At 44.6% G+C, this 26,547-nt stretch overlaps 2 protein-coding genes across 2 annotated transcripts in view; one reads left to right on the forward strand and one right to left on the reverse strand.

Moving 5' to 3' along the window:
* The window catches only part of LOC139406144 (collagen alpha-1(VIII) chain-like), a 29,903-nt gene extending 7,157 nt beyond the window's left edge, over positions 1-22,746 (reverse strand). The window contains exon 1 of the mRNA XM_071148628.1: positions 22,669-22,746. The gene's annotated coding sequence lies outside the window, so the exon portion shown is untranslated. The remainder of the gene's footprint in view (positions 1-22,668) is intronic.
* Positions 20,284-24,120, forward strand: LOC139386068 (putative uncharacterized protein DDB_G0282499). Its single transcript, XM_071131492.1, has 2 exons — positions 20,284-20,490; positions 23,083-24,120. Exons 1-2 carry the CDS (start codon positions 20,284-20,286, stop codon positions 24,118-24,120), a joined length of 1,245 nt encoding a protein of 414 aa, XP_070987593.1.
* Positions 24,121-26,547: the final 2,427 nt, after the last annotated feature.

Consider the following 26,547-nt stretch of genomic DNA (forward strand, 5'->3'; position numbering starts at 1 on the left):
ACCCTGGTTTCAGCAATACCCTACATTCCAGGTTGTTTCTGTCTATTCCGGTGTTGGAAAGTAGTGAGCTACATTAGTAGTGAACACCTAATTCAACTAGTAATTTAACTAAAATTTTCAGTAGCTTGGTGGTAGTTGAACTAAATTAAAATCTTGGTAGTGTTTTCAGTAGTTCAATAATTTCCTGTTCCGGACGACTGTGTGATCACGCTCTCCTTGGCCAACGTGAGTAAGACCTTTAAACAGGTCAACATACACAAGGCTGCTCGGCCAGACGGATTACCAGGACATGTGCTCCGGGCACGTGCTGACCAACTGGCAGGTGTCTTCACTGATATTTTCAACATGTCCCTAGTCTGTAATACTAACATGTTTCAAGCAGACCACCATTGTCCCTGTGCCCAAGTACACAAAGGCAACCGGCGTAAATGGCTACAAACCCGTAGCATTCACGTCCAAAGCCATGAGGTGCATCGTAAGGCTGGTAATGGCTCACATCAACACCATTATCAACACCCACAGATGATGCATTATCTACAGCTCAGCATTCAACACCATAGTAAACCCTAAGCTATAGAAACCCTTGCCACGATATTGGAGCCCCCCTGGGGTGCGTGCTCAGTCCCCTCCTATACTCCCTGTTCACCTACGACTGCATGGCCAGGCACATAACCAAGACTAAGGAGATGATTGTGGACTACAGGAAAAGGAGCACCGAGTACGCCCCCATTCTCATCGACGGGGCTGTAGTGGAGCAGGTTGAGAGCCTCAAGTTCTTTGGTGTCCACATCACCAACAAACTAGAATGAGGCAAACACACCAAGACAGTTATGAAGAGGGCACAACAAAGCCTATTCCCCCTCAGGAAACTAAAAAGATTTGGCATGGGTCCTGAGATCCTCAAAAGGTTCTACAGTTGCAACATCGAGGGCATCACTGGTTGCATCACTCCCTGGTACGGTAATTGCTCAGCCTCTGACCACAAGGCACCACATAGGGTCGTGCATACGGCCCAGTACATCACTGGGGCTAAGCTGCCTGCCATCCAGGACCTCTACACCAGGCGGTGTCAGAGGAAGACCCTAAAAATTGTCGTACCAGGGAATTGTCCCAACCACCCCAGTCATAGACTGTTCTCTCTACTACCGCATGGCAAGCAGTACCAGATTGCCAAGTCTAGGACAAAAATGATTCTCAACAGTTTTTACCAGCAAGCCATAAGACTCCTGAACAGGTAATATTTGCACTGTGTGCCCCCTCCCCCACCCAACCCCTCTTTTACACTGCTGCTGCTCTCTGTTTATCATATATGCACAGTCACTTTAACTATACATTCATGTACATACTACCTCAATTGGCCCGACCAACCAGTGCTCCCGCACATTGGCTAACCGGGCTATCTGCATTGTGTCCCGCCACCCACCCGCCAACCCCTCTTTACGCTACTGCTACTCTCTGTTCATCATATACGCATTGTCACTTTAACCATATCTACTTGTACATACTACCTCAATCAGCCTGACTAACCGGTATCTGTATGTAGCCTCGCTACTTTTATAGCCTCTCTACTGTATATAGCCTCACTACTGTATATATCCTCTACTGTTTATAGCCTCTCTACTGTATATAGCCTCTCTACTGTATATAGCCTCTCTACTGTATATAGCCTCTCTACTGTATATAGCCTCTCTACTGTATATAGCCTCTATACTGTATATAACCTCACTACTGTATATAGCCTCGCTACAGTCTTTTACTGTTGTTTTTATTTCTTTACTTACCTATTGTTCACATAATATCTTTTTTGCACTATTGGTTAGAGCCTGTAAGTAAGCATTTCACTGTAAGGTCTACCTGTTGTATTTGGCGCACGTGACAAATAAACTTTGATTTGATTTGATTTGATGTAGCAGTGTAGCTAATTACTGGAACTACACACTACATTTCTGACAGTCTGCCTAATTCTCACTTTTTGTGTTTAATAGGCTGGATTACACATTCTGTTAATTAGCATATACAGTCGGGTCAGAAATTATTGACACCGGATGAGCAATAATGACTGTATAAAATAAAGAATTCAAATACTGAGCTACAATTTCTCAGAGAAATAGATTATGTTTAACAAATAATAATTTTTGTTGAATTACAGAGTTTACATGGTGAGTGCAAAAGTTCCAGAGGGTCAAAGATCACACCACCAAGACATTCTAACCTCTCACCAATACCAATAACAGGGGAGGTTAGCATGTCCTGGGGGTATGATCTTTGACTCTCTGGAACTTTTGCACTCACCATTATTCAAGATTCATTCAGGATTATCCATAACAAACTTTTGGTAAAGGATGCAGTGATGAGTAATACAATTGTCTCCTGTGATAAAACGAAGGGTGCTATGATAAATGGAATCCAGGGGTTTAAGAGTAGTGACAAAAAATGCAACCAAGTGCCTATGCAAAGCCCTCCCTCGGTCAATCAGAATTTCTTCCACTGTCTGCCTGTCACCTGAATATCTTTGCCAGTGTGTGTGCGTGTAGGCTACCTTTCCATCCCCCTCAGACGCATAGCTGTAGCCTACTGAAGTTACAAGCCCCGCCCCCTCCAAAGCATAGCTGTAGCCTACTGAAGTTACAAGCCCCGCCCCCTCCAAAGCATAGCTGTAGCCTACTGAAGTTACAAGCCCCGCCCCCTCCAAAGCATAGCTGTAGCGTTGTGATGTGATTCAGAAGATAGGGAGAGAGATTTTTAATTAGAGAAGAATGCATTAACTTTTTAAATGCTAGTTAGGGATACTATAGTTATTACATTTCACATTGGATTTATTATCTACATAAAGCTGAGATGTGTCCATAGAAGCCGCTCCTCCGTAGGTATAATTCTGTGGGCCTAATTCAGACAATGAATGTCATCACAAGATGCCAGTGCTTCAAGCCAAGCCTCCTCCTCCTCCCTCTCTCCCAACCCGAAACATTTCAAATGCATCTGGAGCTCTACTCGTCTTGTTCTTCGTCTATGATATGGCGGTTCGCAAACAACGTTAGAGGTGCATGCCGCCACCTACTGGATGGGCGGAAAACTTATCAACATGAATGCTAAATAATAGGGAGAAGAGAAGGGTGAAAAAATATACTTCTAATATTCAAAAGTTTTTAAAAAATAACTAAAAGTACTCCAGTTAGATTCAAATGTCCCTACACAGGCTCAGGAACCTGAATGGCATTTACTGCAGGCTGTGGGCCATCCACCACCATCTCATCTACACTCACTCCTTCAGCTATTTTCACAGCCTCCACATAGGAGACCTGCTGGATAGCCCTGATCCTAGCTACTGCAACCTCCTTCATCCTTACAGGGCACTCGGGGAACTCAGGAACGTGATTCCCATCACAATTACAGCAACGTGCTTCATCGGACTCTTCAACTACGACATATTTATTCTTTTGACAAACACTTGCCACGTGTCCATACTTTTTACAATTGTAACACTGCGGTGTCTTCTGTGCATATGGTCTCGCTGCAAATCTCACATACCCAAGTTTCACGAGTCAGAAGAAACTGTTGATCAAACGACAACAAAACCGATAGGATTTCCTCTTTTTGCGATCTATAATTCAGGTCAGTAGACATGTGTCTACCACTTCTGGCATGCTCTTCCAAAGCCACGAAGCCTCGATATCCTTCAAAACGCCAAAATAAAACGCCTTTAATCGGTGTCCTACTCTGAAAATCATAGCTTTCCACATCATATGTAGATATTTGTAGAGCCACAACGCTTCCTCCTTTTGTTCTTTTGACTCAGACAAAATCTCCATTCCCTCAAGCCCTTGTCCTTGTTCTTCCAGCTCTCCACGCGCCCTACACTTGTCTTTCCATCACGTACAGAGGCAAGAAAAAGTATGTGAAAACCTTTGGAATTACCTGGACTTCTTTATAAATTGGTCATCAAATTTGATTTGATCTTCATCTAAGTCTCAACAATAGACAAACACAGTGTGCTTAAACTAATGACACACAAACTATTGTATTTTTCTTGTCTATATTGAATACATAATTTAAACATGCACAGTGTAGGTTGGAAAAAGTATGTGAACCCCAAGGCTAATGACTTATCCAAAAGCTAATTGGAGTTAGGAGTCAGCTAACTAGGAGTCCAATCAATGAGATGAAATTGGAGATGTTGGTTAGAGCTGCCTTGCCCTATAAAAACACTCACAAAATGTTTGTTTGCTATTCACAAGAAGCATTGCCTGATGTGAACCATTCCTCGAACAAAAGAGATCTCAGAAGGCCTAAGATGAACAATTGTTAACTTGCATAAAGCTGGAAAGGGTTACAAAAGTATCTCTAAAAGCCTTGATGTTCATCAGTCCACAGTAAGAAATGGAGAAATACAGCACTGTTGCTACTCTCCCTAGGAGTGGCCGACCTGCAAAGATGACTGCAAGAGCACAGCGCAGAATGCTCAACGAGGTTAAGAAGGATTCTAGAGTGTCAGCTAAAGACTTACAGAAATCTCTTGAACATGCTACCATCTCTGTTGACGAGTCTACTATACGTAAAACACTAAACAAGAATGGTATTCATGGGAGGACGTCACAGAAGAAGCCACTGCTATCCCAAAAAAACATTGCTGCACGTCTGAAGTTTGCAAAAGAGCATCTGGATGTTCCACAGCCCTACTGGCAAAATATTCTGTGGACAGATGAAACTATAGTTGAGTTGTTTAGATGGAACACACAACACTATGTGTGGAGAAAAAAAGGCACAGCACACCAACATCAAAACCTCATCCCAACTGTAAAGTATGGTGGAGGGAGCATCATGGTTTGGGGCTGCGTTGCTGCCTCAGGGCCTGGACAGCTTGCTATCATTGAAGGAAAAATGTATTCCCAAGTTTATCAAGACATTTTGCAGGAGTATGTTAGGCTACCTGTCCGCCAATTGAAGCCCAACAAAAGTTGGGTGATGCAACATGACAACAACCCAAAACACAGAACTAAATCAACAACAGAATGGCTTCAACAGAAGAAAATACGCCTTCTGGAGAGACCCAGTCAGAGTCCTGACCTCAATCCAATTGAGATGCTGTGGCATGACCTCAAGAGATCAGTTCACACCAGACATCCCAAGAATATTGCGTAACTGAAACAGTTTTGTAAAGCGGAATGGTCCAAAATTCCTCCTGACCATTGTGCAGGTCTGATCCGCAACTACAGAAAACGTTTGGTTGAGGTTATTGCTGCCAAAGGAGGGTCAACCAGTTATTAAATCCAAGGGTTCACATACTTTTCCCACCCTGCACTGTGCATGTTTATACTGTGTGTTCAATTAAGACATGAAAACATATAATTGTTTCTGTTATTAGTTTAATCAGACTGCGTTTGTCTATTGTTATGACCTAGACAAAGATCAGATCAAATTTGATGATAAATTTATGCAGAAATCCAGGTATTTCCAAATGGTTCACATACATTTTCTTGCCAATGTATGTAAACAACTCACTGAGCTATAGCTTGCCGGTTCTATAACAAGCTGCTCTGTCTGCACTGCATGATTGGTGAAGTAATTTAATCTTGAGCTAAAAGTTTTTAAAAAATATTTCAGAGATTTTTTAAAGGAACAACTTGGGTTTGAACCGGTTCAGAACTTTATTTTGCTGGTCGGAACCAAAAACAAATAATTGTACTCTTCAGAACGGAACAATTGGAAAATAATTTTGTTTCAAACCCCTGGCACACACTGGTTGAATGAACATGGTTTCCACGTCATTTCATTGAAATGACGTTGAACCAACATTGAATTGGCATCTGTGCCCAGTTAGTAGTAGCTTGTTAAACTACTGTATATTTTCAGAGTAGCTTCCCCAACACTGGTCTATTCATAGTTCAAACGTTCTGAAGATAAATACAAAATCATTTCTGAGGTTTTTTGGTGTTTACAGTAGGGTTCCTGCAAAGCCTTTGAACCGCAGAAACTTTATTTATAAGCGTATCATTTTACAATAACTAGGCTAGTACTTCAAAATACTAATTGACCGAAGGCAACTCGGAAGGGATGTCCCTGTTCACTTCACATGTTTGGGAAAAACACCTAGGCTAACGTAAGTCCTTTTAGGTGACCCTAGAAGTCCACCAAAAAGAGTGTCCACCTGATCTGTGTGTTTTTCGTGTGTGTGTGTGTGGTGCATAGATAAAAGAGTGTGTGTGTTGTGTACTGCGTGTCAATCATTGGTCATTTTACAGCAGTGAGAGGTATTTTTCTCACCTCAAAGCCAAGTGGAAATAAAAACACTTCAGTGCCCACAACCTTCGACCCCATCACTGTCTGATCTTGAGATGCTTTCTTCTCCTAGAGGTATCTGTTTGAGGCTGCTGTGTGTACATGAGAGGAACTGTGTGTGTGTGTGTGTGTGTGTGTGTGTGTGTGTGTGTGTGTGTGTGTGTGTGTGTGTGTGTGTGTGTGTGTGTGTGTGTGTGTGTGTGTGTGTGTGTGTGTGTGTGTGAGAGAGAGAGCACATGTATCCAGTATGGCGTAGACAAAACATTCTAGAATCTGGTCCAGTAGAGGTGGACTGAGGACATGTTCTGTTAGCTGGTATAGCAGAATTGAGAGATTATTGTTGATGCGTCTGTTTATTTTCTTCTCATTTTCACTCACATCCAGGACCCAGAAGTGGCGTCCAACAAGCAGAGCTCGGGTCAAACAGACAGAAGAATGGTCCAAGGAGTCAGTCCTCCAGACCACCACCTAGTCTTATAGTCATGTTCTCCCTCCTGTGCGTTCCCCTCTGAAGGTCAGTAACACAGACAGACTTTTGAGTTTTCTTTGGTTTAGTTTAGTTTATTAACTCGACCATTTAAAAAAACCAAGCAAACATAAAACTTGAATATGTCTTACATGCACATGAGTTAAATCATGGAGGATAACACACAATACAGTCTGGGACTTATTTACATTGTTAAATCATGGAGGATAACACACAATACAGTCTGGGACTTATTTACATTGTTAAATCATGGAGGATAACACACAATACAGTCTGGGACTTATTTACATTGTTAAATCATGGAGGATAACACACAATAAAGTCTAGGTAGGTAGCCTGGTGGGTAGGAGCGTTGGGACAGTAAACGAAAAGTTGCTGGATCAAATCCCTGAGCTGATAGATTTTTTAAAATTGTTCATTCTGCACCTAACCAAGGCAGTTAACCCACTGTTCCCTGTGTGCTGATGACATGGAGGTCAATTAAGGCAGCCTTCCCCACCTCTCTGATTCAGAGGGGTTGGGTGAAATGCGGAAGATGCATTCAGTTGTACAACTGAAGTACAGTTAAAAAATGTGATCTTATTTCCTGTGGTCCTCTGATGGTCCTCTGATGCAGCTAGGGTAGGACTGTGTGTGTGTTTCTCTGTCTTTTTCTATTTGAGCTTGAAACAAAGGCAGTCCTGATCCTGTCTAGATGGGCCAGAGGGACGGGAGTGTGCTCTGTGGTTGGGTTTGGGTCAGGCCGACTGGTTCTGGGAGAGCTGGTAATGCTTTATTTTGCATTATTATTTTTATTTCTAAGAAAAAAGGTTTCCAAAAGGGTTCTTCGACTGTCATCATTGGATAACCCTTTTAGATTCCAAGTAAAACTATTTCTGGTTCCATGTAAAAACTTCTCTGGAAAGGGTTCTACATGGAAGCCAAAATGGTTCTACTTGGAACCAAAGGGTTCTACATGGAAGCCAAAATGGTTCTACTTGGAACCAAAGGGTTCTACCTGGAACGAGAAAGGGTTCTTCAAAGGTTTCTCCTATGGGGACAGCCGAAGAACCCTTTAGGTTCTAGATAGCACTTTTCTTTCTAAGATTGAACTGGTATATAGTATTAACTAAGAGATTGTGGGTTCTAGTCCCATGCCCTCCAACCTCTGTACACCAACACCAGCCCCATTCCAAGCCCTAGCACCAGCTCCAGCCATATACAGTGCCTTGCGAAAGTATTCGGCCCCCTTGAACTTTGCGACCTATTGCCACATTTCAGGCTTCAAACATAAAGATATAAAACTGTATTTTTTTGTGAAGAATCAACAACAAGTGGGACACAATCATGAAGTGGAACGACATTTATTGGATATTTCAAACTTTTTTAACAAATCAAAAACTGAAAAATTGGGCGTGCAAAATTATTCAGCCCCCTTAAGTTAATACTTTGTAGCACCACCTTTTGCTGCGATTACAGCTGTAAGTCGCTTGGGGTATGTCGCTATCAGTTTTGCACATCGAGAGACTGACATTTTTTCCCATTCCTCCTTGCAAAACAGCTCGAGCTCAGTGAGGTTGGATGGAGAGCATTTGTGAACAGCAGTTTTCAGTTCTTTCCACAGATTCTCGATTGGATTCAGGTCTGGACTTTGACTTGGCCATTCTAACACCTGGATATGTTTATTTTTGAACCATTCCATTGTAGATTTTGCTTTATGTTTTGGATCATTGTCTTGTTGGAAGACAAATCTCCGTCCCAGTCTCGGGTCTTTTGCAGACTCCATCAGGTTTTCTTCCAGAATGGTCCTGTATTTGGCTCCATCCATCTTCCCATCAATTTTAACCATCTTCCCTGTCCCTGCTGAAGAAAAGCAGGCCCAAACCATGATGCTGCCACCACCATGTTTGACAGTGGGGATGGTGTGTTCAGCTGTGTTGCTTTTACGCCAAACAAAACGTTTTGCATTGTTGCCAAAAAGTTCAATTTTGGTTTCATCTGACCAGAGCACCTTCTTCCACATGTTTGGTGTGTCTCCCAGGTGGCTTGTGGCAAACTTTAAATGACACTTTTTATGGATATCTTTAAGAAATGGCTTTCTTCTTGCCACTCTTCCATAAAGGCCAGATTTGTGCAATATACGACTGATTGTTGTCCTATGGACAGTCTCCCACCTCAGCTGTAGATCTCTGCAGTTCATCCAGAGTGATCATGGGCCTCTTGGCTGCATCTCTGATCAGTCTTCTCCTTGTATGAGCTGAAAGTTTAGAGGGACGGCCAGGTCTTGGTAGATTTGCAGTGGTCTGATATTCCTTCCATTTCAATATTATCGCTTGCACAGTGCTTCTTGGGATGTTTAAAGCTTGGGAAATCTTTTTGTATCCAAATCCGGCTTTAAACTTCTTCACAACAGTATCTCGGACCTGCCTGGTGTGTTCCTTGTTCTTCATGATGCTCTCTGCGCTTTTAACGGACCTCTGAGACTATCACAGTGCAGGTGCATTTATACGGAGACTTGATTACACACAGGTGGATTGTATTTATCATCATTAGTCATTTAGGTCAACATTGGATCATTCAGAGATCCTCACTGAACTTCTGGAGAGAGTTTGCTGCACTGAAAGTAAAGGGGCTGAATAATTTTGCACGCCCAATTTTTCAGTTTTTGATTTGTTAAAAAAGTTTGAAATATCCAATAAATGTCGTTCCACTTCATGATTGTGTCCCACTTGTTGTTGATTCTTCACCAAAAAATACAGTTTTATATCCATATGTTTGAAGCCTGAAATGTGGCAAAAGGTCGCAAAGTTCAAGGGGGCCGAATACTTTCGCAAGGCACTGTACCTATGCCACAGGAGGCTGGTGAAGGGTGGATGGCTCATAATAATGTCTGGAATGGAGTAAATGGAAAGGTATTGAACACATGGAAACCATGTGTAGGATGTACTTGATACCATTCCATTTGTTATATTCCTGCTATTTCTCTGACCCACTCCTCCCAAATTAAGGTTCCACCAGCCACCTGTGACATATACCCATATCCCATCCCCTCTCTCCTAGTTCCAGTTGCAAGCCTTTTTCCCCACAACCAACACTCAGCCACAGACTCAGCCTCAAGCCCTACCCCTACCCCAGCCTCATGCCCTACCCCTACCCCAGCACCTAGCCCTACCCCAGCCCCAGGCCCTAGCTCTACTCCAGCCCCTAGCCCTAGCTCTACCCCAGCCCCAGACCTTAGCCCTACCCCTAGTCCTACCCCAACCCTACCCCAGCCTCAGCCCTGCCCTAGCCCTACCCCAGCCCCAGCCCCAGGCCCTAGCCCTACCCCAGCCCCTATCCCTACCCCAGCCCCAGGCCCTACCCCAGCCCCAGCCCCAGCCTCAGTCCTACCCCAGCCCTATCCCTAGATCTACTTCAGACCCAGCCCCAGCCCCAGGCCTAACCCTACCCCAGCCTCAGCCCTACCCCTAGATCTACCCCAGCCCCAGGCCCTAGCCCTACCCCAGCCCCAAACCCTATCCCTACCCCAGCCCCAGGCCCTAGCCCTACCCCAGCCCCAGGCCCTATCCCTACCCCAGGCCCTAGCCCTACCCCAGCCCCAGCCTCAGCCCTACCCCAGCCCTATCCCTAGCTCTACTCCAGATCTAGCCCCAGCCCTAACCCTACCCTAGCCCTACCCCAGCCTCAGCCTCAGCCTCAGCCTCAGCCCTACCCCAGCCTCAGCCCTACCCCTAGACCTACCTCAGACCCAGCCCTAGCCCTACCCCAGCCCTAGCCCTACCCCAGCCTCAGACCCTAGCCCTACCCCAGCCAAAGGCCCTAGCCCTACCCCTAGCCCTATCCCTACCCCAGCCCCAGGCCCTAGCCCTACCCTAACCCCAGGCCCTAGCCCTACCCCTGCCCCTAGCCCTATCCCTACCCCAGCCTCAGCCCTACCCCAGCCTCAGCCCTACCCCAGCCCTACCTCAGACCCAGCCCCAGCCCTAACCCTACCCCAGACCTACCCCTACTCCAGCCTCAGCCCTACCCCTAGCCCTACCCCAGCCCCAGCTCTATACACTAGCTCACCTATGATGGATGACAACTGAGTTGACCCTTGACCTTTTCTCAGGCGGCTGGCGATTCTAACGTGGCTGTGCCACCCTCTCTCCCCCCATGGGAGCCGGCCATCTCCTGCCTTTGAAGGGGGCCCGTCTTGTTTCTGTGGCAATGGGAGCCAGACTTGCCAAAGAGCCCTCGCTCTACATCCTTATTTCTTTCTTGGCTCTCAACGCCTGCGATATGGAAATAGATCCTTCAAACAACCAAAATATAGAGTGGGAGAAGTGGGGGGGCAGTAGTGATCTCACTGCAAACTGTGACTTCACACGTTTGTCCACAGAATGGATCTACCACCCACATGCATCCACAAATTAATACTTACACGACCCATATGGGGTCCCGAGTGGCGCCGCGGTCTGAGGCATTGTATCTCCGTGCTAGACGTGTCACTACAAACCCTGGTTTGATCCCAGGTTGTATCACAACCGGCCATGATTGGGAGTCCCATATGGTGGTGCACAATTTGGCCCAGCGTCATCTGGGATAGGGTTTGGCTGGGTTAGATACTGGCAAATTCTATTTTTTAGTGTGGAACAACATATTATGTGTTTGGAAAAGGGGGGCGGGGGGGGGGGGGGGGGGGGGTTGGGAGACCCAGACGTGGATGAAGAGGCTCTAGACTAATAGCCTGATTCATTACTGCTGGTTCAATGTGTGTGTGTCTGTGTGTGTGTGTGTGTGTGTGTGTGTGTGTGTGTGTGTATGTGTGTGTATGTGTGTGTGCGTGCGCGTGCACGTGTGTGTGAGCACATGTATCCAGTATGGCGTAGACAGAACATTCTAAACTCTGGTCCAGTAGAGGTGGACTGAGGTTATGCTCTGTTATAGCAGAATTGAGAGATTATAGATCATGTATGTTATGTTCAGTTTTTGGCCATCCACGCCTGGCTTGGGTCACACTGCTAATGACACAGATGTCTTTTATGATACAGTCACATCTAAGCCATTTAACAGACTCTTGTATGCAGATTGATTTGGAGTGTGTATTCAAGTAAGAAAGCCTGAACTGAAACATAATCCCATCCTTATTGTAGCTTTCCAGGACCAGCTTTGGGAGAAATGTCTAGGTGCTGATACATTCCACAGGTCACTTTAATTGTCACACACACTTCCGGCACCAAATTGCAACTCAGAGAGTAAATAGATTCAGCTGACGTCTTTAAGAGTGGGAATGTGTTTGGGGGATTTGTGGGGTAGCTGGCTGTCTATTATTAATATGCCATGTGCAGTGACAGACTGAGCTCGTCGCCTCATTTTAACAAAGGATCAACTGTACGAGAACAGCTAGAGTACATACCATCTGACATATTATGGCCATCATTAACTTAAACCATAGTGTATGTGTGTGTATATCTGCATATTGTATGTGTGTGCATATGTGCGTGTGTGTGTACGTGTGTGTATGCCCGTGTGTGTGTGTTTAGGCGTGTGTAAGCGTGTTTGTCACGGGCCACACTCGGGAGGGTAGGAAACATTTTGACAGAACATAACAGATACAGAACATGATTTCTGTTTAGTGTCAGACACGTCCTGTTGTCATGGAGATGTCATGACAAGTCAGAGTTTGGACACAGATAGAACAATGAGACAGGTATTTCACCGGATGCAAAAGCTATTTGAGTTCACAGAGTAGGCGTTCCCTAACGGAAATATGCAGATAATAGGATCTCGCGCCAGTAGGATATCGCTAGCTTGTGCTTGGCTCTGCCCACCTTCTTGCTTGTTCTGCCCACTATGACTCATTTGTTCCCATTTGAAATGACAAGCTGTGGTCTTTCTTGGTTTAGTTGTAAAACATCTTTGGTTAAGATGAGCAGCAAAGGCAACCATAACAATGTGGAACAAACAGGATTTCACAGAGTTCCCCCTAGCTGTCAGACACGTGTAGACCTACATTATGCGAGTCCTGCTGTATTAAGGAAGGTGTAGGGTAGGCAACGTCAAGACATGATGCAGCTTGGTTCCAAAAAGTATAGGCTATGCTATGCAACACACCTGTCATTCACTGGCATTGTATTTAGCTACAGGATCCACTGAATAAGGTCCTTTCAAACTGCTTCCATGAAATCAATGTACAGAAATGTCAGTTTGGCTTAGAGTAGCCTCGGACACCAAGGCTTCGCTCATGTAGTCAAGTCAACGGGACGCGATTTGTAAGGAAGGCCCCTTGTGAGTATAGGGTTTCGAAGGAAGTGCCGCCCTCTTGGTCACACAGACCTACTATTAGCTAGTCATTAGACAAGATGACATTGTTCCTAACCTATAGCCCCCTCAGTTTGACTCTGTCTGAATGATTACGTGGTGAGTTCAGGATGGAATAGTCTTCATGAGATCCTCCTCACCCTCACAGAGGATCCCACACTCAGTCACACACTCACACAGTCAGTCACACAGTCAGTCAGTCAGTCAGTCAGTCACACAGTCACACAGTCAGTCAGTCAGTCACACAGTCACACAGTCAGTCAGTCAGTCACACAGTCACACAGTCAGTCAGTCAGTCACACAGTCACACAGTCAGTCAGTCAGTCAGTCACACAGTCACACAGTCAGTCACTCAGTCAGTCAGTCACACAGTCAGTCACTCAGTCAGTCACTCAGTCAGTCACTCAGTCAGTCACTCAGTCAGTCACTCAGTCAGTCAGTCAGCCACTCAGTCACTCAGTCAGTCACTCAGTCAGTCAGTCACTCAGTCACTCACTCAGTCAGTCAGTCAGTCAGTCAGTCACTCAGTCAGTCAGTCAGTCACTCAGTCAGATTTAGAATTCCTCTACCAAGAGAATTCTCTTCGATTATAATCACAGCCGTATATATCCCCCCCCAAGCAGACACATCGATGGCTCTGAACGAACTTTATTTAACTCTCTGTGGAAACAATTTATCCGGAGGCTGCACATTGTAGCTGGGGATTTTAACAAGGCTAATCTGAAAACAAGACTCCCCAAATTTTATCAGCATATCGATTGCACTCCATTGTTACTCTAACTTCCGCGACGCATATAAGGCCCTGCCCCGCCCCCCTTTCGGACTCACTCCCACGCTGAGGTCTGTCAACGCTGGTCCGACCAAGCTGACTCACTGCTTCCATCACGTGGACTGGGAGATGTTTCGTATTGCTCAAACTGAAAGCGCGAACCACTGCTTTTAATCAGGGCAAGGTGTCTGGTAACATGACCGAATACAAACAGTGCAGCTATTCCCTCCGCAAGGCTATCAAACAAGCTAAGCGCCAGTACAGAGACAAAGTAGAATCTCAATTCAACGGCTCAGACACAAGAGGCATGTGGCAGGGTCTACAGTCAATCACGGACTACAGGAAGAAACCCAGCCCAGTCACGGACCAGGATGTCTTGCTCCCAGGCAGACTAAATAACTTTTTTGCCCGCTTTGAGGACAATACAGTGCCACTGACACGGCCTGCAACGAAAACATGCGGTCTCTCCTTCACTGCAGCCGAGGTGAGTAAGACATTTAAACGTGTTAACCCTCGCAAGGCTGCAGGCCCAGATGGCATCCCCAGCCGCGCCCTCAGAGCATGCGCAGACCAGCTGGCCGGTGTGTTTACGGACATATTCAATCAATCCCTATACCAGTCTGCTGTTCCCACATGCTTCAAGAGGGCCACCATTGTTCCTGTTCCCAAGAAAGCTAAGGTAACTGAGCTAAATGACTACCGCCCCGTAGCACTCACATCCGTCATCATGAAGTGCTTTGAGAGACTAGTCAAGGACCATATCACCTCCACCCTACCTGACACCCTAGACCCACTCCAATTTGCTTACCGCCCAAATAGGTCCACAGACGATGCAATCTCAACCACACTGCACACTGCCCTAACCCATCTGGACAAGAGGAATACCTATGTGAGAATGCTGTTCATCGACTACAGCTCGGCATTCAACACCATAGTACCCTCCAAGCTCGTCATCAAGCTCGAGACCCTGGGTCTCGACCCCGCCCTGTGCAACTGGGTACTGGACTTCCTGACGGGCCGCCCCCAGGTGGTGAGGGTAGGCAACAACATCTCCTCCCCGCTGATCCTCAACACTGGGGCCCCACAAGGTTGCGTTCTGAGCCCTCTCCTGTACTCCCTGTTCACCCACGACTGCGTGGCCACGCACGCCTCCAACTCAATCATCAAGTTTGCGGACGACACAACAGTGGTAGGCTTGATTACCAACAACGATGAGACGGCCTACAGGGAGGAGGTGAGGGCCCTCGGAGTGTGGTGTCAGGAAAACAACCTCACACTCAACGTCAACAAAACTAAGGAGATGATTGTGGACTTCAGGAAACAGCAGAGGGAACACCCCCCCTATCCACATCGATGGAACAGTAGTGGAGAGGGTAGCAAGTTTTAAGTTCCTCGGCATACACATCACAGACAAACTGAATTGGTCCACTCACACAGACAGCATCGTGAAGAAGGCGCAGCAGCGCCTCTTCAACCTCAGGAGGCTGAAGAAATTCGGCTTGTCACCAAAAGCACTCACAAACTTCTACAGATGCACAATCGAGAGCATCCTGGCGGGCTGTATCACCGCCTGGTATGGCAACTGCACCGCCCTCAACCGTAAGGCTCTCCAGAGGGTAGTGAGGTCTGCACAACGCATCACCGGGGGCAAACTACCTGCTCACTCACCACCCGATGTCACAGGAAGGCCATGTGGACATCAACCACCCGAGCCACTGCCTGTTCACCCCGCTATCATCCACATGTGGTGCATCAAAGCTGGGACCACACACCACAGGCCATGACTGTTCACCACTAACACTGCTGCCCTGCCTGCTCAACTCCAGCCACTTTAATAATGGGAATTGATGGGAAATGATGTAAATATATCACTAGCCACTTTAAACAATGCTACCTTATATAAATGTTACTTACCCTACATTATTCATCTCATACGCATGTATATACTGATGTATCCTTATGTAATACATGTATCACTAGCCACTTTATACTATACTATGCCACTGTTTACATACTCATCTCATTTGTGTGTACCATCTACTGTATCTTGCCTATGCTGCTGTAGTGTGTGTGTTTTGGAATTGTTAGTGTGTGTGTGTGGGCATTTCGAGCATTAACATCTGTGTGTATGTGACAAATAAAATTTGATTTGATTTGATTTTGATGTGTGTGTGTGTGAGTGTGTGTGGGTGAGTGTGTGTGGGTGAGTGTGTGTGGTTGAGTGTGTGGGTGTGTGAGTGTGTGTGTGTGAGTGTGTGTGGGTGAGTGTGTGTGGTTGAGTGTGTGTGTGTGGGTGAGTGTGTGTGGGTGAGTGTGTGTGGTTGAGTGTGTGTGTGTGTGGGTGAGTGTGTGTGGGTGAGTGTGGGTGGGTGAGTGTGTGTGTGTGAGTGTGTGTGTGGGTGAGTGTGTGTGGGTGAGTGTGTGTGGGTGAGTGATCCAGTGTCTCTTTAGCCTTTTACTGCACCGGGCGAAATCATGGTCACAGTGTTTCTTGGTAGTCTTAAACAAATCTACTTTGAAACTAAAGTATACACCTCACACACCTGGTTATGGGCTTAAAAAGAAGAAGACACCTGTACCATGTCAGATATAGAGTTGAAATGTATTATATTTTCAGTTTGTATCACAATATTACACTTTATATACACCACAGAAGACTGAAATATAACCAAATTGTTTGACATCGAAACACCAGATTTGTAGTTTTTTTGTAAATAACGTTGGTTAATAATGAAATGATGTAAATGATTAAGAACATTCCAGCCATGAGGCCACTACAGGGTGATTTGGTCTTTTGACTGCAGGAAAGGGCTACCAGGGTTGTTCAGGGTTGCATCAGTTACACAAGTCAGAATGGCTTGGCTGTTTACAACTGGGATGCTTTAATTTCTGTAAACATTGACAGCGTCACTCTCTCTTCCACATAAGATGTGTTTCCGTTGTTTAAAAAGGATAAAACAATCTGTAACATTGACGCAGTACAGTCTGACATGCACAAGCTGTGTTTTACAAAGAATGCAAAAAGTGTAAGCTATTGCAATATGAACTTTGTTAGTGTATAGTCAAAACATGCATGATCTAATTGTTTGCAATGCCAACAGCTGTAAAAACCGAAGAAGTGACCTATGGGGGAAGAAGAGTGGGAGAAGAAGAAGAGAGAGGAGAGGGAGGAGAAGAAGAGAGAGGAGAGAGAGGAGAAGAAGAGAGAGGAGAGGGAGGAGAAGAAGAGAGAGGAGAGTGAGGAGAAGAAGAGAGAGGAGAGGGAGGAGAAGAAGAGAGAGGAGGGGGAGGAGGAGAAGAAGAGAGAGGAGGGGGAGGAGAAGAAGAGAGAGGGGGAGGAGAAGAAGAGAGAGGAGAGAGAGGAGAAGAAGAGAGAGGAGAGGGAGGAGAAGAAGAGAGAGGAGAGGGAGGAGAAGAAGAGAGAGGAGATGGAGGAGAAGAAGAGAGAGGAGAGGGAGGAGAAGAAGAGAGAGAAGACGGAGGAGAAGAAGAGAGAGGAGAGGGAGGAGAAGAAGAGAGAGCAGGGGGAGGAGATGAAGAGAGAGGAGGGGGAGGAGAAGAAGAGAGAGGAGGGGGAGGAGAAGAAGAGAGAGGAGAGGGAGGAGAAGAAGAGAGAGGAGAGGGAGGAGAAGAAGAGAGAGGAGAGGGAGGAGAAGAAGAGAGAGGGGGAGGAGAAGAAGAGAAAGGAGGGGGTGTGTAAATGAGTGTGTGTGTGTGTGTGTGTGTGTGTGTGTGTGTGTGTGTGTGTGTGTGTGTGTGTGTGTGTGTATGTGTGTGTGTTAGTGCGTGGGTGGAAGTGTGTGTGTGTGTGTGTGTGTGTGTGTGTGTGTGTGTGTGTGTGTGTGTGTGTGTGTGTGTGTGTGTGTGTGTGTGTGTGTGTCACTGTGCGTGTGTGTGTGTGTGCGTGAATGTGTGTGTGCGTGAGTGTGTGTTAGTGAGTGTGTGTTAGTGAGTGTGTGTTAGAGTGTTTGTGTTGCATTTTATAGATGTCCATTTATAAATGGCCCCCCCTTGCATGAGTGTTTGTGCGTGCACACACACACACACACACACACACACACACACACACACACACACACACACAAGAGCCAAGTACAAAGCTGAGCACTATAAACACTCTCCATCCAAAACATCTTTCTTCCTCCAGAAAAAGACAGAAATATCTCAATCTACTCCTCTTCCTCTTCCTCTACCTTACCTTTAGACACATCTGTCTGTTCTCCTTCCTCCTTCCTTTTGTCTTCCACTCTTCCTCCACAGATATCTTTCTCTTCTCATCTTTGTCTTCCCTGTCTCCTATTCTTCCTCTCTATCTAAATGAGCAAATACGTCTATTCCCCTCTTTTTTCCTTGGAGAGAGGGGCAGAGGAGGGAGAGGGGAAGAAGAGAGAGCAGCAGAGAGAGGGGGGTGAGAGGGAAAAAAGAGGAAGAGAGGCAGGCTGGTGTGGGAGGTGAGAGAGGGTGTGACAGGAGGAAATGAGAGGAGCGAAGAGTAATGAAAGGGAGAGACGTACGCACAGAGACGTATGTGTAGAGTATAGGTATGAGTACCGTATGAGTACAGTATGAGTACAGTATGAGTACAGCATGAGTATAGGGTTGAGTACAGGTATGAGTACAGTATGAGTACAGGTATGAGTACAGTATGAGTACAGTTATGAGCACAGTATGAGTATAGGTATGAGTACAGGTATGAGTACAGGTATGAGTACAGTATGAGTGCAGGTATGAGTACAGTGTGAGTACAGTATGAGTACAGGTATGAGTACAGTGTGAGTACAGTATGAGTACAGGTATGAGTACAGTATGAGTATAGGTATGAGTACAGGTATTAGTACAGTATGAGTGCAGGTATGAGTACAGTGTCAGTAGAGTATGAGTACAGGTATGAGTACAGTATGAGTACAGGTATGAGTACAGTATGAGTACAGGTATGAGTACAGTATGAGTACAAGTATGAGTACAGGTATGAGTACAGTATGAGTACAGGTATGAGTACAGGTATGAGTACAGGTATGAGTACAGTATGAGTACAGGTATGAGTACAGTATGAGTACAGTATGAGTACAGGTATGAGTACAGTATGAGTACAGGTATGAGTACAGTATGAGTACAGGTATGAGTACAGTATGAGTACAGTATGAGTACAGTATGAGAACAGTATGAGTACAGTATGAGTACAGTATGAGTACAGGTATGAGTACAGGAATGAGGCACGCAGAATTGATCCCTGTACAGGCCTTTACTCTGACAACACTGTTGGATCCTACTGGATGTTAAAAACACTAACTGGGGAACGACTGTCAAAGCCTACTGAGCATGTCCAAAAAAACACTGGGCCTTTCGATTCCACTCCCCACCACACACACACACACACACACACACACACACACACACACACACACACACACACACACACACACACACACACACACACACACACACACACACACACACACTGGCCCCGTTAGACACAGCTGTGCTGCTAAGCAACCAAACTATGTTTACAGATTCTCTCACTCCCTTTGTCAGTCTCTCGCTCTCACATTCTCATCTGAATGCAGTGAATTCCTTCAGTTTAAAATCTCTTAACACTAAATTAGAGGTGTATGGTCACACAAACATGCCCTTTATCTACCACACACACACACACACACACACACACACACACACGCACACGCACACGCACACACGCACACACACACACACACACACGATCTGATCTGCACTGTCGGAGGGGTCATCATCATCTTAGAACACTCTTTGACCTTTCTGTTCTTAGTCGGCCTTCCTGACCCTGTACCTCCTGTGTCCACTTGAAGGGAGGGGGTATGCATAATGTGTTTTTAGTTGATTTGTTCAACTATAGGTGGGTATATACCTGTGCACAGCGAGGTGTCCCACTGGGAAAAAAACTGATTGAATCAGCGTTGTTTCCACATCATTTCAACCCAAAGAATCTACGTGTCGACATTGAATCAACGTGGAAAACCGATTGGATTTGCACATCTAATGACATGGTGACTTGTTGTTGCCTCACAGAATAAGAGCATAACTGCACTTTTAATGACTGACCAATGGCCCGATGAGCTTTCCAGTGAGAGAACACCATCCATTTCAACCAATGAGCTGTCATTTTCCCAGGGAGAAATAGCTCTTGTCAGCCAGTGACAGTGTTTGACCTGCACTCTTTTCTCACCAAACTGCTGCTCCTGCCCCCATCACACAGACCTGACAGTTTGGCTTCATCTCTCTGCCATGCACACATCTCACAGCCTACACATAGACATGCACACACACATTCTCCTGCATACACACACACACACACACACACACACACACACACACACACACACACACACACACACACACACACACACACACACACACACACACACACACACACACACACACACACGCCTTCCACACAAGCAATCTTTCACAGAAACCCACATTCCATTTCCTGGGGATGGCAACTTTTAGCAGAAGAAGAGAATCGAGCAAACCCAGAAGGGGGCACTGTCACGACATACCCTGGGACACCAACTACCCGCTGCCCAGGCTTCCCCCGGCTCACACTCTGTCCACCAATAATACTATGATCTACTTCACTGTTCATCGCTTTGGTAGCATCCTCTGCCAGTATGAGTGTGAGCCGGGGAAGCCTGGGCAGCGAGTAGTTGGTGTCCCAGGGTATGTCGTGACAGTGCCCCCTTCTGGGTTTGCTCGATTCTCTTCTTCTGCTAAAAGTATACATGTACTGTGTGACAACAAAGCATATTTGACTTGAATGTAAAATGCATCACAGAAGTCTCAGTGACCTCTGCATGTGAAGCAGCCACAGTAAACACAGACAACACTTAGTAACACTTAAGCTTTACATGGAAAACCAACCCTAAATGTTCAAACAGTCTAGCTGATTGATTCCCATTTATTCCAAACTGCCAAGATACCCAATAACATCCAAGAACAACTACATTTGAAGTGAACCAAAGTTTATTGGTGCTACCCCAAAAATATTTAGTTTCATTGAAATCCAAAGTAAAGACTTGGATTCTACTGGACTATTTAAAGTGCCTTTAGAAATGATTCACACCCCTTGACTTTTTCCACATTTTGTTGTGCTAAAAAAAGTATTACATTTAGATTTTGTGTCACTGGCCCACACACAATACCAAAGTGGAATGATGTTTTTAGAAATCTTTACTAATTAATAAAAAATGAAAAGCTGAAATATCTTGAGTCAATAAGTAAGTATTCAATCCCTTTGTCACAGCAAGCCTAAGTAAGTTCAGGAGTAAAAATGGGCTTAACAAATCGCAAAATAAGTTGCATGGACATAGTTTTTGAATGACTACCCCATCTCTGTACCTCACACATACAACCATCTGTAACGTCTCTCAGTCGGGCGGTACATTTTAAACACAGATTCAACCACAAAGACCAAGGAGAGTTTCCAATGTCTCACAAAGAAGGGATCCTATTGGTAGATGGGTAAAAAAAAGCAGATATTCAATATCCCTTTGAACATAGTAAAGTTATTAATTACACTTTGGATGGAGTAGCAATGCACCCAGTCACTACAAAGATACAGGCGTCCTTCCTAACTCAGTTGCTGGAGGGGAAGGAAACCATCCAGGGATTTCACCATGAGGCCAATGGTGACTTTAAAACAGTTACAGAGTTTAATTAATGGCTGCGATAGGAGAAAACTTAGGATGGATCAACAACATTGTAGTTACTCCACAATACTAACCTAAATGACAGAGTGAAGAAAAGGAAGCTTGCACAGAATAAAAGGAAAGGAATTTACTTAATGTTCTGAATTCAATGTTTTCAAGCATGGTGGTGGCTGCATCATGTTACGGGTATGCTTGTCATCAGCAAGGACTAGGGAGTTTTTTAGGATAAAAAGTAACGGAATAGAGCTAGGCACAGGCAAAATTCTAGAGAAAAACCTGGTTCACTCTGCTTTCCAACACTCACTGGGAGATAAATTCTCCATTCAACAGGATAATAACCTAAAACACAAGGCCAAAGATAAACTGGAGTAGCTTACCAAGATGACATTGAATGTTCCTGAGTGGCCAAGATACCGTTTTGATTTAAATCAGCTTGAAAATCTATGGCAAGACTTGAACATGTCTCTCTAGCAATGATCAACAACCAACTTGACAGAGCTCGAAGAGTTCAAAAATTATAATTAAGTGCAAATATTGTACAATCTAGGTCTGCAAAGCTCTTAGATTTACCCAGAAAGACTCACAGCTGTAATCACTACCACTGGTGATTTTAACATGCATTGACTCAAGGGTACTTATGTAAATTAGATATTTATGTATTTCATTTTGTATACATTTTCTAAAAACATGTTTTCACTTTGTAATTATGGGGTGTTGTGTGTAGATGAATTGAGGCTGTAACAGAACAAAATGTGGAATAAGTCAAGGGTATTAATAATTTCAGAAGGCACTGTACAATCATATAAAACCAGTCCTGATATGAAAAACTCACTGAGGAAATATTATGGATATCATCACAGAGCAACAAAAAACAACGACAAGGAACACCACTCTATACAAAGACTTGTCTACAACTCTGGTTCTGATCATTCCAAAATACACTCAAAGGCAATCAACCTGTCAACTGTTCCTAAATGACCAGTGCTGATTGAACAAATACAAACACATTGCATACACAGACACATAAACCAAGTGCCAAGATGTCAACCTGAACTTAACTATGTTTTTTGTTTTACATGCATCTGAAAAAGCTTCATTTATTACAGCATTCACCCTTGTAATCTGACATTATGAAAAAGATGCTAAGGCTGGAGAATTGGAAGGTTCCTTACCTTTCTCTGTGAGTGGCCGTTTAAAGGGGGAATAATCACTGCAGTCAGACAGATGGAGAGACAGACAGATGGATGTACTGAGACAACCCTGGGTTATGAGCTCCGAACAGCATCACAGCATGGACCTGTCTTATATCTACTACTGGGAGGAGTCAGGGGAAGAAGAGTGCAGAGAGAGAGAGTGAGAGAGAGGGGGAGGGCAAGAGAGAGGGGGGGAGAGGCAAGAGAGGGGGGGGAAGAGAGAGAGAGTGAGAGGGCAAGAGACAGAGAGAGGGAGGAGGGATGGAAAGAGAATGAGAGGGGGGAACGGGCAAGAGAGAGAGAATGGGGAAAGAGAGTAGAGAGAAAGAGGGGTGAAAGAAAGTGAGAAAAGGGTGGAAGTGTCCAGACTTCAACAAGAATAATGGATGGAAGAGTCCAGACTTCAATAAGAATAATGGATGGAAGTGTCCATACTTCAATAAGAATAATGGATGGAAGTGTCCAGACTTCAATAAGAATAATGGATGGAAGAGTCCAGACTTCAATAAGAATAATGGATGGAAGAGTCCAGACTTCAACAAGAATAATGGATGGAAGAGTCCAGACTTCAATAAGAATAATGGATGGAAGAGTCCAGACTTCAATAAGAATAATGGATGGAAGAGTCCAGACTTCAATAAGAATAATGGATGGAAGAGTCCAGACTTCAATAAGAATAATGGATGGAAGAGTCCAGACTTCAATAAGAATAATGGATGGAAGAGTCCAGACTTCAATAAGAATAATGGATGGAAGAGTCCAGACTTCAATAAGAATAATGGATGGAAGAGTCCAGACTTCAACAAGAATAATGGATGGAAGAGTCCAGACTTCAATAAGAATAATGGATGGAAGAGTCCAGACTTCAATAAGAATAATGGATGGAAGAGTCCAGACTTCAATAAGAATAATGGATGGAAGAGTCCAGACTTCAACAAGAATAATGGATGGAAGAGTCCAGACTTCAATAAGAATAATGGATGGAAGAGTCCAGACTTCAATAAGAATAATGGATGGAAGAGTCCAGACTTCAATAAGAATAATGGATGGAAGAGTCCAGACTTCAACAAGAATAATGGATGGAAGAGTCCAGACTTCAATAAGAATAATGGATGGAAGAGTCCAGACTTCAATAAGAATAATGGATGGAAGAGTCCAGACTTCAATAAGAATAATGGATGGAAGAGTCCAGACTTCAATAAGAATAATGGATGGAAGAGTCCAGACTTCAATAAGAATAATGGATGGAAGAGTCCAGACTTCAATAAGAATAATGGATGGAAGAGTCCAGACTTCAACAAGAATAATGGATGGAAGAGTCCAGACTTCAACAAGAATAATGGATGGAAGAGTCCAGACTTCAATAAGAATAATGGATGGAAGAGTCCAGACTTCAACAAGAATAATGGATGGAAGATTTGGGATTATTAGTTGTGAATTAGCTGCTCCTAGCCACCTGGTCCAGTTCAAACTGTGGGTCAGCTGCTGAGTCAGGGGCTTCCACAATAGGCCATCACTGGATATCATCACCCCTTAAACACACTTACTGCATTCACCCAAACCCACCCACACCCACACACACAAACATACACGAGTCGGGAGTCCTAAAAGCAAGAACATGACAGTGTTCTTCAAGGCCAGTTCTGACACCTGTCCTCAACTCTCTACCCCACCTGACTCACTCATTTTGTGGTCTCCAAAAAGTGTCTGTACGTACACACCACCATGTGTCCACCCCTCCACTACCAGAGCCTGTACTCTGCCCTCAGGGTCTTAGTGAATGGACAGAGAGCAGTGTGTCTCTCCCGTAGGTGGATGAATGCAGTAAGTGTGTATGGGGGGACCAAGGTGACAGAGGGGAGAGAAAAGGTGGATGTCCTGTTCTGTCTTCCACAGGCAAACGTCAGCTCTGCCAGCCTTGGCCAACTCTCCTCTGAGGGGACTGTGTGTCTGAGGGAGGGGGGATTGTTGCCTTAGACATCACCAGCCATGTCCAGCCAGTCAACTACTGATGACTAATGATTAATAATAACTAATGTTTCATCATTAATGACTAATGATTCATTACTAATAACATATGATTAATAACTAACAATGAATGACTAATGATAAATGACTAATGATCGATAATGAATGACTGATGATTCCTGACTAATGACGTACGTGTAAAGTCGAGTAGCTAAAAACAGCTGAGTTGCCTCATGTTGCAGTGGTTCTCAACTGCTGTCCAACGCAGTGCACTTTTGTTGTCCTAGCCTGGCACTAACACACCTGTGCATTCATGTGGGCAGGACTGGAGTCAACCACTTAAACACTGTTCTAGTGTGCTTTGTTTTCAGTAGGTGGAGTTGAACTGTTTTATTGGCAAGGATTCCCTGTCATTCTCTGAAAGTGGGCTGTGGGCATTCAGCCTGATAGAGCTCTACTGTACACACACACTTTGAGTGGCGATGTGAAAGGAACATGTTAGCCAGGCTGTAATGAGACCGTGTGTTTGTCCCTGGCCTTCAATTCTCTTCCTGTTCCTTTAATGAAGCCTCAATAAGCCTCAGTCACCTCCCATTGTTTGTGTGATTGTGTGTGTGTTTGTATGTGTGTGTTTGTATGTGTGTGTTTGTGTGTGTGTTTGTATGTGTGTGTTTGTGTGTTTGTGTGTGTTTGTATGTGTGTGTTTGTATGTGTGTGTTTGTGTGTGTGTTTGTTTGTGTGTTTGTACAGTTGAAGTCGGAAGTTTACATACACCTTAGCCAAACACATTTAAACTCAGTTTTTCACAACATTTAATCCTAGTAAAAATTCCCTGTCTCAGGTCAGTTAGGATCCCCACTTAATTTTAAGAATGTGAAATGTCAGAATAATAGTGGAGATAATTATTTATTTGAGCTTTTATTTCTTTCATCGCATTCCCTGTGGGTCAGAAGTTTACATACACTCAATTAGTATTTGGTAGCATTGCCTTTAAATTGTTTAACTTGGGTCAAATGTTTTGGGTAGCCTTCCACAAGCTTCCTACAATAAGTTGGGTGAATTTTGGCCCATTCCTCCTGACAGAGCTGGTGTAACTGAGTCAGACTTGCTCGCACACGCTTTTTCAGTTCTGCCCACAAATTATCTGTAGGATAATTTGTATTACCTGTAGGTCAGGGCTTTGTGATGGCCACTCCAATACCTTGACTTTGTTGTCCTTAAGCCATTTTGCCACAACTTTGGAAGTATGTTTGAGGTCATTGTCCATTTGGAAGATCCATTTGCAATTTAGTGTACGTAAACTTCTGACCCACTAGAATTGAGATACAGTGAATAATAAGTGAAATAATCTGTCTGTAAACAATTGTTGGAAAAATTACTTGTGTCATTTACAAAGTAGATGTCCTAACCGACTTGCCAAAACTGTAATTTGTTAACAAAAAATGTGTGGAGTGGTTGAAAAACATGTTTTAATTACTCCAAACTAATTGTATGTAAACTTCCGACTTTAACTGTATGTATGTGTGTGTGTGTGTGTGTGTGTGTGTGTGTGTGTGTGTGTGTGTGTGTGTGTTCCCACTCTAAATAGTACAAACACCCATCATTTCTCCATTGTCTGCCAGTAAAACGTCTGTATCTGTAGCCATCCCTGAATCTCTGGTTTATTAGGACCTGACGCCAAGCCACACAGTCCACACCACACTCAACATGACCACTTCCTGTTAGCGTTGGCTCACCATCTAGACCAGAGAGAGAGAGAGAGAGAGACACTAAAAGCATGGTGTCCAGGGGGTGGGAGTTGATGGATTTGAAGGACATTATAGGAGGTTTCAGCACCTTATTATCTCATTACAGAGCTGGGCTGGTGCTGTGGGTCTCCCCCATCCACCG

Source organism: Oncorhynchus clarkii, chromosome 3 (assembly GCF_045791955.1).
Source record: "Oncorhynchus clarkii lewisi isolate Uvic-CL-2024 chromosome 3, UVic_Ocla_1.0, whole genome shotgun sequence".
Classification (NCBI taxonomy): Eukaryota; Metazoa; Chordata; class Actinopteri; order Salmoniformes; family Salmonidae; genus Oncorhynchus; species Oncorhynchus clarkii.

Bases quoted from the DNA above. Each gene is read 5' to 3' on its own strand.
- LOC139386068 (XM_071131492.1), top strand. From the start codon at position 20,284: ATGGCAACTTTTAGCAGAAGAAGAGAATCGAGCAAACCCAGAAGGGGG. The intron at 20,491-23,082 runs GTAGTTGGTGTC...AATGGATGGAAG, and splicing joins CGGGGAAGCCTGGGCAGCGA to AGTCCAGACTTCAATAAGAA.